We start from the raw sequence: 16,528 nt of genomic DNA on the forward strand, positions 1-16,528 counted from the left end.
ACGTATACGGGTATCCGGCCACTTGGCTCCTTCCACGTCGATCACTAGCAGGTCGTTTTCGAACATTTTTAGCCATGTTCCAAATGGCATAGTAGGTTCTCCCGGACACTGAAGAAAGGTGGGAGGTAAAGGAGTAGAAGCCACAGCCATCCTCGTCGCCAATTTGTTGTGTATTAGTAGAAAGACATTAATGAAGCAGGGGACAGAGGATATGGGTACTAAGCTCTTTACTGTTCTTCATGCATCAACTCCCGGGCATACCCTTCTTCTCTCTACATTGTAGGTTACTCTGGTTACACGGCGCCCCCTATTGGCATCATATCAGAACACAACAGGAACAAATGTTGTACTTTTTTCTTTTGTCTTTTTTAGATCCTTCACTTTCTACCGGAGTAACTGTCATTGTTTATTCAGAGAGTTTTTGGACACTTCATGAGTAATGTTGACCTGTTTGTGTCACTTTCAACCTTTTTAGGTCAAGCTCGAGCCGTGAGCGTGGCGGGGATCGCTTTGAACCATCGGATCACAGCGAGGGACGGGGGGGTCGTGACAACAGCAGCAGTCGCAACCAAATCAGCAAGAGGAGCTTCAGCAGAGAGTCTCAGGAGCGCGGCGGGAGGACCGGAGACCTGCGGGCGGCCACTGAGGCGGTGCGGCGCGTCGCCAGCATGACTGACGACCGGGACCGAGGAAGCCGAGATCGTGGTAGTCGGGATCGAGGCAGTCGGGATTGAGGCAGTGAAGACCGGGCCCCAAGCAAAGAGCTCCCAGGTGAACAACCCAGTGAGCTAAAGTAAAGATTTGAAATAGATATGATAGACAGGCGTCCTTTAGGGATAGCTGCATAAACAATGATTGGAATAATATTTAACCCTTACTGTTTCTTTTATCTCTGCAGTTAAGCGTGAGAGCGCACCCACTCCTCCTCCTACTATTTCAAAACCTGCCTTGAGTGAAGATGAGTTGCAGAAGAAGTCGAACGCCATCATCGAAGAATACCTCCACATTAATGACTTGAAGGTACGAACATGAGGCCGTGCGAACTGGCATGCACCGAAATGTATTTGACCTCAATGTACCCTTATAATCAGGCAATGCTTGGTATTCAAACCGCTTCCAATGGCCAACCTCTTGTGTCTTGTTTTGCTGCTGCAGGAGGCGTTGCAGTGCGTGACTGAACTCGGCTGTTCCTCGCTGCTCTACGTGTTCGTGCGGAGCGGCGTGGAGTCGACGCTGGAGCGCAGCACCATCGCTCGACAGCACATGGGCATGTTGCTGCAGCAACTCATAAAGGCCGGCGCACTGCCCACAGAGCAGTACTACAAAGGGTGAGCATGGAAAAAGATGTTGATACTTACTCTTTGACCGATGAGAATGTGTGTTTGAAGTGAGATTTAAATGCTGTGTTGTTTTTGGGGACTGCAGGTTAGAAGAGACCCTGGAGATTGCTGAAGACATGGCCATAGATATACCTCACATCTGGCTCTACCTGGCTGAACTCATCACCCCCGTGCTCCATGAGGGAGGCATCCCTATGGGACAGCTCTTCAGGTGGGCTACAGCAAAAATAATTGAATCAAATAAGTCAAAATATCTTGGTATAAAACGTTGGTTGAAATGTTGAATACCCTATAAACAGTCATCAAACTGTTTTTTTCAAATAAATAGGGATGTTTGGTAACATTTCTAAGGCAATCTGACAATCAGATTTTACACATTCAGTAAAAAAGACAAACTGATACATTCACATCACTTGTTTTGTCAGCTTCTCAATTAAACTCTCGTCTATCATTCACCCTTTTTCACTTCAATCTACTCACAAATCAACATACCTTTTGCCTTGAGTGTTACTGGTATCCCTGAAAATGGTAGCAAAAAGACAACTAAATATAAGTGAAGTCCAATTCAAACGCATAACTCTGTTTGTGTGTGGTGTGTTCAGGGAGATCTCTAAGCCTCTGGTGCCTCTGGGCCAGGCCGGCGTTCTGCTGATACAGATCCTCAAGCTGCTCTGCAAAGAAATGGTACGTCTCAAAGTAAGTCTCAAACTAAGATGGTTTCTAATGTATTCAAACCGTTGGCATGATGAAGGTCTAGCACCGAATAGGCGCCAATAAATGTATTTCTAGCCTGCAGAAATACATTTAACAGCAGTTTGTATGCAGCTTGACTCACAGGCCTTCCAAGTTCACCGGCCATTCATACGATTTTTACACACAAAAAATACAATTTGGATATGATGAATATAAGCAGAGGTTTAGTAATTACTACTAATATAAATGAGTTAAGTACTTGAGTATATCACTGTGATTCATAGTGTAAATCACCTTCACATCTTTGAAGAAACAGGTCATTGGTTAACCTCTTGAAATCAGTGTTTTTTATTCCCCTTTGAATAAGGGTTCCCAACTGATAATGGTAACAGTGACTGTACAGGGCAATGGTCAGAGGTGAGAGGAAAGGTTCTGCAGCTGAACAAACAGATGACCTGTGTCACTCTGTTATCTCGCTCTGTGGACACTAAGAACGTGAAGGGCCTTTTTTGTGTTTAACGGACCAAAGCAGTGTGACAGGAAATGTTGGCAAAGGGCAGCACTGAAAAAGTACTGAACCCATTATCCCTTAACCTTGTAAACACACCAAAATGTAATCTTTTCTCTGATCAACTTCCTCAAACACAGAAAAAATGAACTACCTTGAACTATCTTCTTGGCTTCGGATAGATAGCATTGTGAAACTTGTTTTGCTGATTTTGGTGCTCTTGGGTTATAAAAACATTTCTAAACCCAGCTGGAAAAATACAAAAAAGCTGAGAAAGCAAGCCTGTTCTACTTTCCTGCGAGAGTGTTGAGGAGGTTGAAATGTGCCTAACAGTGATGATCTGCTGGATTCAACTTGAATACCTATATTCATCAGGGCTTAAAGGTTGTTGAGGTAACTCGGCCGGCGGCCCCTCACGACCTGCCGTGTTTGAGGTTTTTTCCATTGCATAAGAAGGATGTCGACCCCAGTCGACCTGTCAGCTAGTTCTAAGAAATAAGTCAATCAAAGTTAATGTGTTACATTTGTGGCTGGGAAATTTGAATCACCAGACAAGACCGATAAAATGTGTTTGCAGTCTTCCAAATTCTTCAAAAAAAACACCTGGATGTTACTAAGAATTAAATTAGATTACTTTTGTACTCAAAATCAGATGGATTGTGATCAAACAAAGTCAAAGAATATATAAGTTGAATACATGTAACCCTCCTCAAGCATGAATCTGGAGGGAAACTGCCCTTAGGAACACATTTGAGGTACTTTAAGGACCTTTTTTCTTCTACTTGGAAACTAAAATGACTCCTACACATGTATTTGACACCCATAGCTTCTTGTTACTTGCAGATTACATTATAGTATACAGGTGATGAGGTTTTTGTGAGCTGTTCCTCCAAAGAAAGACCCATACACCTCCCAGATTGTTTCATTTTAATTAATTAATTAGTTCAAAATAACTGTTTGAGGCTAAAATAGGTGCAACTATCTCATATTTCATAAAAATAACATTTTCTACACAACCACTACATTTTTAGGATCCTTTTGTTAATACTCCTTCTGTAGCCTACCTTAAATTAAATACCATTTTGAATGCAGGACCTTCCTTTTTATTGATTGTGGTATTAGTATTTTTACTGAAGGAAAGTATCTGAGTACTTCTTCCATCTCTGGTAAAAGCTTACCATTGCTGTCATTGTGAATAACATCTTAACATCATGAACAACTGGGAGCAGCAGTGTCTCTGTTTCCTGATTAACCAGATGAAACTATTTTGAAAGTGCTGATTAAGAGTGTTATCAAAATAAGGCAGTATCAAGGTGAAACATAATAATAATAATAATAATAATGGGTTCCATTTATAAAGCACTTCATATTTGAATTCAAATCCCGAAGTGCTACAAGTAGTGAGCATGAACAGTATAGATAAACATTATACAACACGGTAGACGCAATGTCCCTTACACTTGTACCAACATTTTACATCTGGTTATCCCAAGTTGTTTCAGAAAATGTTATCGGAGCCCTGCACGTAAAACGTAACAACGTAAAAGGTGAGGCTGTGTATATTACAAGATGTAAAAGCAGAGTGCATGCTAACAGAAAGCTTACCATGAAAACATTTACTTGAGGCTTGCTCGCTCACACAGAGCCCTTCATCACAAACTGTGAGAGTCTGTGTGTAATGTCCAACCTATAATGCCCTGTTAACCCCCTGCTCTGCATGTTTAGAAGAACTATCATTGATAATAAGCTTATCTGCTCACAGTGAGGACGTCCTCGAGGCTGTAATCACTGTCTGACAGTGGTTAGTCACAAGATTCCCAGAGGTACTCGGGAAGCTGTGACATAAAACTTCATAAAATATAAGAATCTACTTATAGCCCTGAACAAAACGTATCCTTGTTTACTACAACAAATATTTGTTTGCTAAATCATTTGCTTTCCTAAATTTAAATTAGTTTTTTTTTAATTCGTATGAAATTCGATTGCTGAAATTCTGCCCGGTAGCATGCAGGGAATGTGAAGCTGTGCATGAGTATAGGACAGTAATGCTTTTGGCTTGCTGTGGCTGTGTTATCAAGAGGTATGATTACAGTTATGGTGCTGAAGTGTCAACACAGATTGACAGAGCACAGCCATCTGCCTCAGGGATAAGGATTTAAATCCAGACTCACGGAGATAACGAGAGACAAAAACTCTCAGCAGTCAAAGCGTCAAAATAACGTAAAGGCAGGTATTAAAAACAAAGCACGAAAGATCAAAAACTGGGCTGAAGATGTATGGAAATGATCAGGCACAAAGCAAAGAAAAGAAAGATAAATAAATAATAAAATGGCAATCAACAAAGCACAGTAAGAAAGAAAATAATTAAATCTATTTATATGTTATCATCAACAAATAACATCATCCGCATAACGCAATTAGAATACAAAAAATAAGTAACTATAATTAGCCAAGATCACATTTTGCAAAAAAAATGGGTTTCAGATCAAGGATTATTGGAAAAAAAAAGGATTACACCTTTTATAATAACCAATCCTGTTACCCTGTGTAATTTAAATATGAATTGTGTATATTATGTTAAACAATAGCCCCTTGAGCACATCTTTTACAAAGTTGTGGCTTTTCTGTTACAGGAGCTATGTCCACCATGTGGCTTTTGAATAAAAAATACATAAAAGAAACAACATCCCTCAAGTTTTACACTTTACACATTACTCCAGTTGTTTGAGACAAAACTGCTTTGTGGATTACAGTACGTGACGGATTTATTTATTTGTATTTCATTTTCAGTATCTGATTATCTGGTGTCTATATACGCCGGGATCCGGAGACATGGATGATCCTGCGGTCCTGTGTCCTGGATCGCGAGTCGTGGCTGTGGTCCTGGATCATCGGTCCTGGATGGATATCCTCGTGGATTCATCTTCCTATTATACACACATGCATTTCCAAACATTTGGACTACCTATGTTGCAAATGTATTATCTTTTCAATTTACACACGGCATCTATTGCACGTCTGTCCGTCCTGGGAGAGGGATCCCTCCTCTGTTGCTCTCCCTGAGGTTTCTCCCATTTTTCCTTTAAACTGGGTTTTCTCCGGAAGTTTTTCCTTGTACGATGTGAGGGTCTAAGGACAGAGGGTGTCGTATTGTCATACTGATATTCTGTACACACTGTGAAGACCACTGAGACAAATGTAACATTTATGATATTGGGCTATATAAATAAACATTCATTGATTGATTGATTGATTGATTGATTGATTGATTGATTGATTGATTGATTGATTGATTGATTGATTACATTTCAAATGAATCCAAATCTGCACAGGAATCTGAGAAATCATGACATCAAGAATCTCTTTTCAGGTATAATGTGCACTACAGTCACCCCTTTGATATCCTCTTTTAACAGTCTACGTGCCTAAATTAACTCATGTGATACAATAGTGTGGACAGAAGGTTTATCTTGAGGACGAGGGTGGAAACAAGGACTTAGTCAGGTCGTGGTATAGGGTGACAGTCAGGTCAGGGTTACATAGCCTATGATTCAGCATAAAGGCCATTTTGAGGAACATCTGGGCACCTGATCAACATTCAACTATGCAATATAGTTTAATTTGTTATAGTATAAAACGTTCTGTGTTGTGTTTTTTTAACATTTCTATTTTGCTGGGCAAGTGTTTTGCTATCACTTCATAGCTTAAAACTATGCCAAACATATCCATCTTCCTATCTAAACTAAAGGTTTAAAGAATATATGTCTAAGCCCATGAGTGGAAATGTAATCTATGCACTCGTCCAGTATTGGATCTTCTAAAGTTTCACCATCCCGGCATAAAACAGGTTATTGGGTAATTTTTCAATATTTGGCAGATGGGACCAAAAAGGGAGGTGTAGCTCAACAGGAACCTTTGATCTTGTGTTGTGTAACATTGACTCTGTAGACACGACTCTTAAAGTATGTAAACTGCAGCTTAAATGGTCATTTAAAAAACGTTTGCCTTTTTACTTCTGATGCTAACTGATGTGAGTCCCATGGTCCCCTGAAGTGACTGAATTACTTTAACTATAGTGTATATATTCAGGTTTACAATACATGTCCTATTCTTCATAAAGCAGGAGGCTAGGACACCCACAGCCAATTACTAATTTAGGAGGTCTTTTTAGGTTTTAGTTTTGAGGTTATTTAATAGTTGCCATGCAACTGTATACTTCTATCCCAATACTGAAAATACTTTTGGCGTAATATTATTCATGGATAAAATGTCATCAATATTATAAACAATTGTAAAGGTTAGCTCCACCAAGACCAACTATGTAGTTGGTCTTGGTGGAGCTAACCTTTACAATACATGAGTTTAATGCAGCTCACACATTTAAGATATTATTAGAATTAAACAATAATATGATATATGAGGATTTGACTTCTAATGGATTATTTTTACTTCATGCACTGCTTAATACTGCTTATAATACTAATACATAAATATAACGCTAATTTTGTTCTGCATTAGATAAATTATAATGTTTTTCAGTCTTAATCAGTTCACTTTACTTAGCTTACTTTACTTATTTGCTCATGTATTTATATGTAAGGACCTACAATCTGTAAAGCTTGGTTAAGCCAGTCTTTATCGATTGATTATTCAAAAAATCAGTCAATGTTTAGAAAGGCGACCAAATAGAGTTGGAATAAACCCCAAAGCACATGAACACACAAAACATTTTCAGATTAAAGTGTTGACATTCAAATAGTCACATCGTAGCAATACAAATAGGGGGATCTGTGGATTTCCATTATGTGGAAATATAACCCCTCTGTTTTCTCGTAGCAGCAAACTAAAGTACAAACACTCACGCGCCCAAGCACGTACACATTAGGAAACCTGATAACATTTTTTTTCAGCCGATCAGAGGTTTGCTATAAAAGCCCCGGCTGCCTCCCGCACTCTCTGCTCTTCTGACCTGAGACTCAACATGCAGACTCTCCTCCTTGTGGCGCTGCTCGGATCCCTGGGTAAAAAACATTTCATATTCATGCACATCGTTTAATCACAGATTTACCTAAAGCTCAATGATTCTTCATTGTTATTTATTTACCCGTGTATCTATGTTTGCAGCCGCTGTGTCCGCGGTCCCCACTGAGAATGTGAAATGGTGCGTAAAGTCGGAGAAAGAGCTGGAAAAATGCAATGCCCTCGCAGCCAAAGCTCCTGTTTTCACCTGCGTGAAACGCGTCACCACCATCGAGTGCATCAAAGCCATTAAGGTGAGGAGAACGACCAGTGGTGTGGTGTAAGGGTTAGGGTTAGGGTTAGGCCTACATTTACTCAAGTACTTGAGTATTTCAATATTTTTGCTACTTTGTACTTCTTTCCCACTACAATTCAGACTTCAAATCGTGTACCTTTACTCCACTTCATCTATTTAATATATTTAGTAACTTAAACAACACTTAAATAAGACTTTAGTTACACAGGCAAGGCAAGGCAAGGCAATTTATTTGTATAGCACAATTCATACAGTAATGCAATTCAAAGTGCTTTACAGGATCAAACAGAGAAAACACAATACATTGGGAAGAAATACAAAACACACAAAAATAATTAATTAAAAGAAAGAAAACCATGTTTAACAGTTCAAAAATTAGAACATTTAAATTTGAAAAGCAATATTAAAAAGAAATGTTTTTAGACCTGATTTAAATGATTCTAAAGTGCTAGCCATTCTCAGATGTTCTGGGAGTTTGTTCCATGCATTAGGAGCATAGATGCAGAAGGCTGCTTTCCCACGCTTTGATCTCACAAATGGAACAGTGAGCTGGCCTGAAGACCTAAGGGGTCTGCTGGGTTCGTACCACTGAAGGAGGTCCTTGATATATCTGGGTCCTAGCCCGTTTAGTGCTTTATATGTGTGCATTAAAATCTTAAAATCAATTCTCTCACTAACTGGTAGCCAATGCAGCGATCTCAGCACTGGAGTGATGTGATCTGTTTTCTTTGTCCGGGTTAAGATTCTGGCAGCAGCATTTTGAATTAGTTGGAGTTTACAGAGTGATTTTTTTGTGAGGCCTGTGAAGATGCTGTTGCAGTAGTCAAGCTTGCTAAAAACAAATGCATGGACAAGTGTTTCAAGGTCTTGCTTGGACATAAGGTCTTTAATACGCAAGATATTTTTTAGATGGTAGTAGGCTGATCTGTTGATTGCCCTGATGAGGCTGTTAAAATTGAGGTCAGAGTCTAAAATTATGTTTCTTGCTTGACTTTTCGGTTCGAGTGATAGTGATTCCAGGTGTGCAGAGACTTTAATTCTTTACAGGGAGTAACATCCACAAGTTACCCTTACAAAGTAAATAAAAGTAGCTGCATCTTTACCAGCTTTGATAATATAATTAAAACATATCATACATTATTGTGGAATGGGACAATTTGCATAATAAATACTTTTACTTTCGGTACTTTAAGCATATTTTGTTGTGCCAATACTTTTGTACTTTAATATAATATATATATAATATATTTTCATATTATTTAATATGTATTAAATGAAAGTTCTCAAGTAAGTATTGTTGAAAATAAGAAACTGAACATTTAGTTACACACAAGTTATGCAATAACCATTGATCACATGTGTGTGAGCTGTTGGTGCAGGTTGGTAATAAATGGTGCATTAAAACAGGCTGGTGAGGCAGATGCCATCACTTTGGACGGAGGGGACATCGAAATCGCTGGACTGAACAGCTACGACCTGGCTCCCATTATTGCTGAGGACTACGGTACCACATGTAAGTAAACATATCAGCCGTCTTTATTGATGAAATTCTCTGATTAAATACGTGTTTTTACTTTTTGCTCACATTTGTTCTGCACTCATCCAGCTTCGGGCACATGCTACTACGCTGTTGCTGTGGTGAAAAAGGGCACTGCATTTACCATCAATGAGCTCCAGGGGAAGAAATCCTGCCACACTGGTGTGGGTAAATCTGCAGGCTGGAAGATCCCCGTGGGCACTCTGTTGTCCATGAACTTAATGCAGTGGTCAGGCATTGAAGACAGCCCTGTGGAAGACGGTGAGTAACACTGACTCTTACTGAATCCAAAAAACAGAATCAATATGTCACTATAATTATGTCCTCAGTATTTCTTCTTTGGAATTTGTGTAATTTAGATCCCTGCAACCTCTTCAAGTTCTTCAAGTTTACTGTGGCAGTTTTCAAATGTGGTTAATGTTGGACATTCAAACAAAATGCAACAAAACACATGCTTCTGTTTAGTAAATGTTATGGTTTGACTTTAAAAGAAAAGTACATTGTTATGTTATTTAAATTATACACAGAAATCAGAAAAGTGAACATTTGGTTTTGCGAAGGCATTTGTGCAAAACAAACTTTGTCCAGGAGAAAGTAATTGTTTCTCAAAACGTACCTGAAAAGGCAGTTTTAAAATTGTTAGGAGACCAGGATCAATCTTTATACAACACTCAGAAGCATATTTCCAAAAATAAACATAGTTTTATAGGCTTACTTATATTTGTATGCCCAATGTGTTTAATGTAACCATTTTAGGGCAACACAAACATAATATAATATTTGAAGCAGCTCCATCGTGTAAAGAACTCAGAACAGTATTTATAAAATCTCTTTTTGTACACAGCGGTGAGCAACTTCTTCTCCGCCAGCTGTGCCCCAGGGTCAGCCCCTGGCAGCAAACTGTGCCAGCTGTGCGCTGGAGACTGCTCCAAGACCCACCGCGAGCCTTACTACGACTACGAGGGAGCCTTCAAGTCAGTATCTCCTCTACACTGTTAACTTTCAATATGATCACAGCTCCATCCTGGGACACTTTTGTTTAATGGACCTGTTGATTTGTAACAGGTGTCTAAAGGACGGCGCTGGAGATGTGGCTTTTGTGAAGCATCTTACTGTCCCTGGTCAGTGTCACATTTTAATTTATTCTATTCATTTTTGAATAATTGACTTATATATTAATGTTAGCCAAACTTATTTGTTTAAAATATGTTTTTACAAATTGTAATCAGTAATTTTTCTAAATGAAGCTTTAATCACGTACTCATATGAGAATTAGTTTTACTGTTAAATTACGTTTGGATTTAAAACCACGGCTAAGATTCTCACTCTTGGTCATAATTACCATAACTGATATAATATTTGTGGGATTTGACCAATAAAATGAACAGAACTTGATAGGTGGTAATGTGGTAGGGTAAGACTCTTATTTTTGACTGATTGTAGGAGTGATATTTATAATTGTTGTATCACACTTTCAGATTCCGAAAAGCCAAACTACGAGCTGCTGTGCAAGGATGGCACCAGAGCGCCTATTGACGACTACAGGACCTGCCATCTGGCCAGAGTATCGGCTCATGCAGTTGTCAGCCGCAAGGACCCGCAGCTTGCTGACTTCATCTGGAATAGCCTCTCCTCAGTACAGGTATGACACAAAAGATCTGTACTGCAGAAAGATCGAGAAGTAAAGTTGAATAAGTGAGGAGATGGAGAAATACAGTAAATCAGGACATAAAATGACTGATTTAAACATGTTACTTTTAAAACTTTCAGGACTTTAAACTCTTCTCTTCTGAAGACTATCCACCTTCCAAAGACCTGATGTTCAAGGACTCAACAGCCAGGCTGGTGAGGGTGCCTGCAAACACAGACTCCTTCCTGTATCTGGGTGCTGAATACGTGAGCATTGTCCACTCCCTTACGAAAGGTACTGTTAAAACACAGATAGAACACACATAGAGACTATAGACATAACCATTTTAAGAATGTAGGCTATTTTACTTCTTCATATTGTTAGACTAGTTGATAGAAATCATTCAAATTAAACATAAAGGTGTTTATTTTACCTTTTTTTTTGCATCTGAAGATTTAATTTCTAAATGTACCAAAAGTTAGCATTAGATAACTCCTCATAATTTTGCACATTTAAACATTTCAGAAAACTCATATAATGTAAGTAATCTACTGAAGAAATGACATGTTTATACTCATGTAAACCTTGTACCCTATTCACCTGTCGTGTCTCTCCCAGAACATACAAACCATCATTCAAACACACTTATTTGATGGCAGACTCTGACTCTTGTTTTGCGTAACCTTCCAGAGCGAGCAAGCTCTGCTTCCTCCGCCATTAAATGGTGCACTGTGGGCCATGCTGAGACCCTCAAGTGTGACATATGGATCGTCAACAGTGATGCCAACATTGCATGTCGGACTGGCACCACAGTTGAAGGCTGCATTGAAATGATTATGGTAAGACTCTTGATGATGAAAATGTTGGAATATCTTGAGATTTAGTTTTGATTCAGTGGTGTTTTACTCTGATTATATATTTTACCCCGTAGAGTGGAGATGCTGATGCGATGGCAGTGGATGGAGGTCAGGTTTACACAGCGGGAAATTGTGGCCTGGTGCCAGCTATGGTGGAGCAGTATAGTGCAGGTATGAGGCCTACAGAAACCATCCCATACAATCCTGTGTTTGAACTGTTACACATGAATAATATTTGGATCTCTGTCTCTCTCTCTCTCCACAGATTTGTGCAGCAACCCTGGAGGTAAAATTAAATGTTTAAATATTGATATTATAAATATTGAAGTATATTTGATAACAAAATAAACACACATTTACCTGGTACTTTTAACGCATCTTGAACCATAAAGATTAGGAGTGTGTGATCAAATACAGCCTTGAGGACCAAAACATGGTTTTAATGTCACAAAATTACAATACCTGTTAGTTTGGACTTAATACGCTAATTTCTAATCATCTCTAGAGAAGTTTCTTGGATTGAGCTGTTGTTTGATTCTACAAATAAAAAAATACAAGTTTTTAAAAGAGAAGCCCCATTAGATTCTAATGAAATATGAATGTATTGTTGTAAAAGTTATTCTCCATCTATCTTTAGTTTTATTTTCTTGGTTAACCGTGAATTGTAATTGATTGATTTGAAGTGTACAGAGTGAAAACTTTTTATTTTCTTAAATAACACTTTGTGAAAATTATTAGGAAATTACAGAGCAGATGATCTTTCAAATTGAATTATCTATAACTTCAAATTATCTGGCACAAAACGTCTGTACTCCCTCTCTTGCAGAACAATCCTCTTACTTTGCTGTTGCTGTGGTAAAGAGGAGTTCAGGTCTGACCTGGAACACGTTGAAGGGCCATAGGTCTTGCCACACTGGACTCGGAAGAACTGCTGGCTGGAACATACCCATGGGTCTAATCTACAATCAGACTCATGACTGTGACTTCAGTAAGGGACCGTGTGCTCTTCCATGTGCAAATACGTAATGAAAGACACGTAAAGCTGCCAAGATTATGTTTGTGATCAATAATATAAATACTTTTTTTATTGAATGCGCAGTATTTACAAAGATTTTTACAAACTAAACATAATTTTTTTGTACGTTTTTAGTATGTTTAGATAACTCAAAGCGCTTGGTTAAGTTAAGGCTAAGACTATTTATACTATTTTTCACACAGACAACACTGTTTGGATCTCTGAGATGTAAGATCCAAAGAACAGCAATTACAGCTCATCACCATGGATGTGACCAAAGAAACCAAACGGAGATCATTTAGGTTTTCAAAGTTCTGTGTTTTTGCATTCCCAACATCCACTTCGACCACAAAATGTAAATGATCCTAGACAAAAAAAAACATTCTCAGGGAACACAATTAACACAATAACGTTTCCTCCAAAATTATGCACTAGAAATGCAGGTTTTAGGACACATGATTTGCTTCCTTCCCTCCTGAGTGTAATTCCTGCACCCTTTGTCTCGTCCTCTCCTCAGCGAAGTTCTTCAGCAGCGGCTGTGCCCCCGGATCAGAACCCAGCTCTTCCTTCTGTTCTCAGTGTGTCGGCAGTGGAAAAGCGGTGGGAGATGAGTCAAAGTGCAAAGCCAGTGCTGATGAGGAGTACTACGGCTACGCAGGAGCATTTAGGTAGGACAAAGGACAGTGGACATTCATCCACTCAGCACTTTTTTTGCAGTTTCAATGCTTGTTGCCAATACATAGCACAAACTCCTCCTTAAACCCCAAAACTGTAGTTTTTACACATTTGTTTATGTATGGCTTAAAAACTGAAGATATTTTTTATTCATGAATTAACTTTTTTTGCTGCTAATAATACAATTGTATTTACTTTTCAAGAGACCCAGGAAACTGTCTCCCCATACGTTATTCTTTATGCTAAGCTAAGCTAACTGCCTCCTGACTTTAGCCCTTTACTTAACATTCAGGGCTATCAATCTTCTGGTCTAATAAAGCAAATAAAGGTATTTCCATGGTATTTACTTTCTATTCCAGAGCACCTCATCTTTGGGTTGTTATGTTTTGCATCTCATTATAGGTGTTTGGTTGAGGATGCAGGGGATGTTGCTTTCATCAAACACACAATTGTTCCAGAAAACAGCAATGGTGAGAGACTGACACTTACCTCTCTTAATCTCAGCTATGAATGTGTTATTTATATAAACTTAAAACATCCTCCTCCTCTTCTTGTCAAAGGCAAAGGTCCAAAATGGGCTAGAGGACTAAACGCTAATGACTACCAGCTGATCTGCCCTGGGCAGCCTGCTGGTGTGGAAATCTCCGAGTACGCCACGTGTAACCTGGCTGCTGTGCCCGCCCACGCTGTGGTGACTCGTCCGGAGACCCACGACAAGGTTGTCAAAATCCTTCATGAACAGCAGGTGAGTGATGATTTTTTAGGTCATGAGGCATAAGATGAAGAATAAAACATGCATTTTTTCTAACTTTCAACAGCATTGTTTTAACTCTAAACCCGGGTAAAATGCTGGCCTTGTAAATAGGTCTGTTTCTAAATCTTTGTTTTTGTTTACAGGCCAAGTTTGGTGGCAGTGATGGCTCATTCAGGATGTTCCATTCAGAATTAGGGAAAAACCTCCTCTTCAAAGACTCCACCAAATGTCTCCAGACGATTCCTAAAGGAACAAGTTATGACACCTTTTTGGGAAAAGAGTACATGACTGCCATTAACGCTCTCAGACAGTGCAGTGAAAGCACTCCAGGTTAGTAATATCGTTGGTCAAAACAGGACACAAAACATAACTTTTAACATTGTATTTTTGTATCTTAGACATATCACACTACATATTTTCATCTGATCGGCATACTCAAGTCAGTTTTTGTATTTTTTTTCCCTCAACAGAGCTGGAGAAATCTTGCACTTTCCATCCCTGTCAGCAAAACATCTAGTGGCAACCACGGACCAAGAGGTGCCTTCAGTGATACGGGCACCTCCCTTGCCACACTCAACCCCCAAATTGCCTTTTGTATTTTCTTACTGATCTTGCTGTAGACCGATTTTATAGTATAACCAATAATTGCACTACCACAACTTACAGATCAACTTTCATGTAAACAATCACTACCACATCTAGCTTTTTTCATGCTGGTGTAACATAACGTTACATTACCTTTGTTATTGGATCCACTATGTTATGTTAACGTGCCTGACTTTTCTCAAATAAAGCCTTTTAATGTTCTTTTGTGCTGACAGTGTGTTGTTTTTTGGATGAATGCCCTGTCTAAGCATTCATATTAAGTGTCATTAAAAAGTACACAGTAGTATCGTAGTGAAAAGCGACAATGTTTTTTTGTCCCCCAATTCGCTTCTTGTGCCAGAAACAGTCTGGAATAAACCGATTTATTGGTAATCTGTAACTTTAAAGCTTTGTTGTAAAACACAGCTGGAGTCTTAAAGGTCTTAAAAGTGCATGGACTTGATTAACATTCTAACTGGTTATTATAAAAGTAGTAAATTGTTATGAAAAGAGATGCACCACAACATTTCTTCCAACCAAACAATCACAACATGTAATCTAATTAAACAAAGGAAAGTCACCTTCAGCTGCATTTCCACGTAGAGAAACATTTACATATTTTTGGATTGGGGGTTCTGCTTGAGTGCTTTTGGGGGGACTCTGAAAAGCCTCAAAATGTCAAAAAATGCTGTCGTCGACTGACAGAAAATGCTATTTCACTGAGGGAGGTTTCAGACATGAGACATCTGGATCATTTTAACAACTTAGGAAATAGACAAACACAATTTCATTGACTGGAGCTGTTTGCCTGGCCAAATAAGCACACAATGAGGCCCCGTGGTAAACATGAACTTTGAGTCCATATTGACCTGCTGTTTGTGGTAGTTTGGTCCAACTCAAATTGACTTAATGAAATATGCAACTTTTACATTTTTTACATTTGGCCCCTCTACAAATGATCTTGTCCATGCAGGTTATAATGGGCATTTATTATTTCAGGTAATATTATGTTTAAGTGGAGCACATTCTTAAACACATCTGCTGAAAATGTTTTATCACAAATGTTTTTGGGGCTTTTTGCCTTAATTTTGGTACAGCAAGAGACAGACAAGAAAGGTAGCACAGGGCTATTGATCCAAGTTTCAGTCATTTTTAACTTGAATGAAAATTGTTCCAGCTTCTTGAACATGGGAAGTTGGTGTTTTTCAAAAAAGGTGATGGTTAACTGAACATATGTGAGTAATTTACTGTCTGTGGGAACCACACAGTGAATTAAATATGAAGGCTAACATTGAGCTCCAAGAAAGTTACTATTTTATATTGAAAAAGAATAAGCGACTCATTAAGAAAATAATTGTAAGATCAGTTAATAATTTAAGTAGTTATACTGAAAATGATCCCCTTTCCATAAGCCACAGGTAAAAATGAGCTGTCCTTAGGTTAAAAAAAAGGGGCATTTCATTGGCTAAATCATACTTAACTATAAAAAGGACATGCTTAAGCACTCATGTTATTCAATAACAGTATGGGAAAAACATAGTAAATAAATTAGAATTTCCATTTTATGTTACTTTATAAATAATAATAACCCATTGCATTTATTTTAGGGCTTTTACAAGTGCTCAACGTGCTTTACATTATTACATATCAGACATGTAA

The 16,528-nt window shown here is 38.6% G+C and overlaps 1 protein-coding gene and 1 pseudogene across 2 annotated transcripts; both read left to right on the forward strand.

Moving 5' to 3' along the window:
• Positions 1–5,684, forward strand: part of LOC117462587 (eukaryotic translation initiation factor 4 gamma 1-like) — a 57,823-nt pseudogene extending 52,139 nt beyond the window's left edge.
• Positions 5,685–7,452: 1,768 nt separating this feature from the next.
• Positions 7,453–15,091, forward strand: LOC117461844 (serotransferrin-like). 2 transcript variants are annotated; one of them, XM_034103811.2, is made up of 17 exons: positions 7,453–7,562; positions 7,666–7,814; positions 9,224–9,329; positions 9,423–9,614; positions 10,198–10,327; positions 10,419–10,474; positions 10,832–10,995; positions 11,124–11,277; positions 11,674–11,822; positions 11,915–12,011; positions 12,106–12,126; positions 12,667–12,828; positions 13,373–13,523; positions 13,933–14,000; positions 14,091–14,275; positions 14,428–14,614; positions 14,755–15,091. In XM_034103811.2, exons 1-17 carry the CDS (start codon positions 7,523–7,525, stop codon positions 14,799–14,801), a joined length of 2,058 nt encoding a protein of 685 aa, XP_033959702.1. In that variant the 5' UTR covers positions 7,453–7,522; the 3' UTR covers positions 14,802–15,091. The 2 variants fall into 2 exon arrangements, with proteins under 2 accessions (XP_033959702.1, XP_033959701.1); XM_034103810.2 differs by having other exon boundaries at positions 13,933–14,275.
• Positions 15,092–16,528: the final 1,437 nt, after the last annotated feature.

The sequence above is a fragment of the Pseudochaenichthys georgianus genome, chromosome 17 (genome assembly GCF_902827115.2).
Source record: "Pseudochaenichthys georgianus chromosome 17, fPseGeo1.2, whole genome shotgun sequence".
Lineage (NCBI taxonomy): Eukaryota > Metazoa > Chordata > Actinopteri > Perciformes > Channichthyidae > Pseudochaenichthys > Pseudochaenichthys georgianus.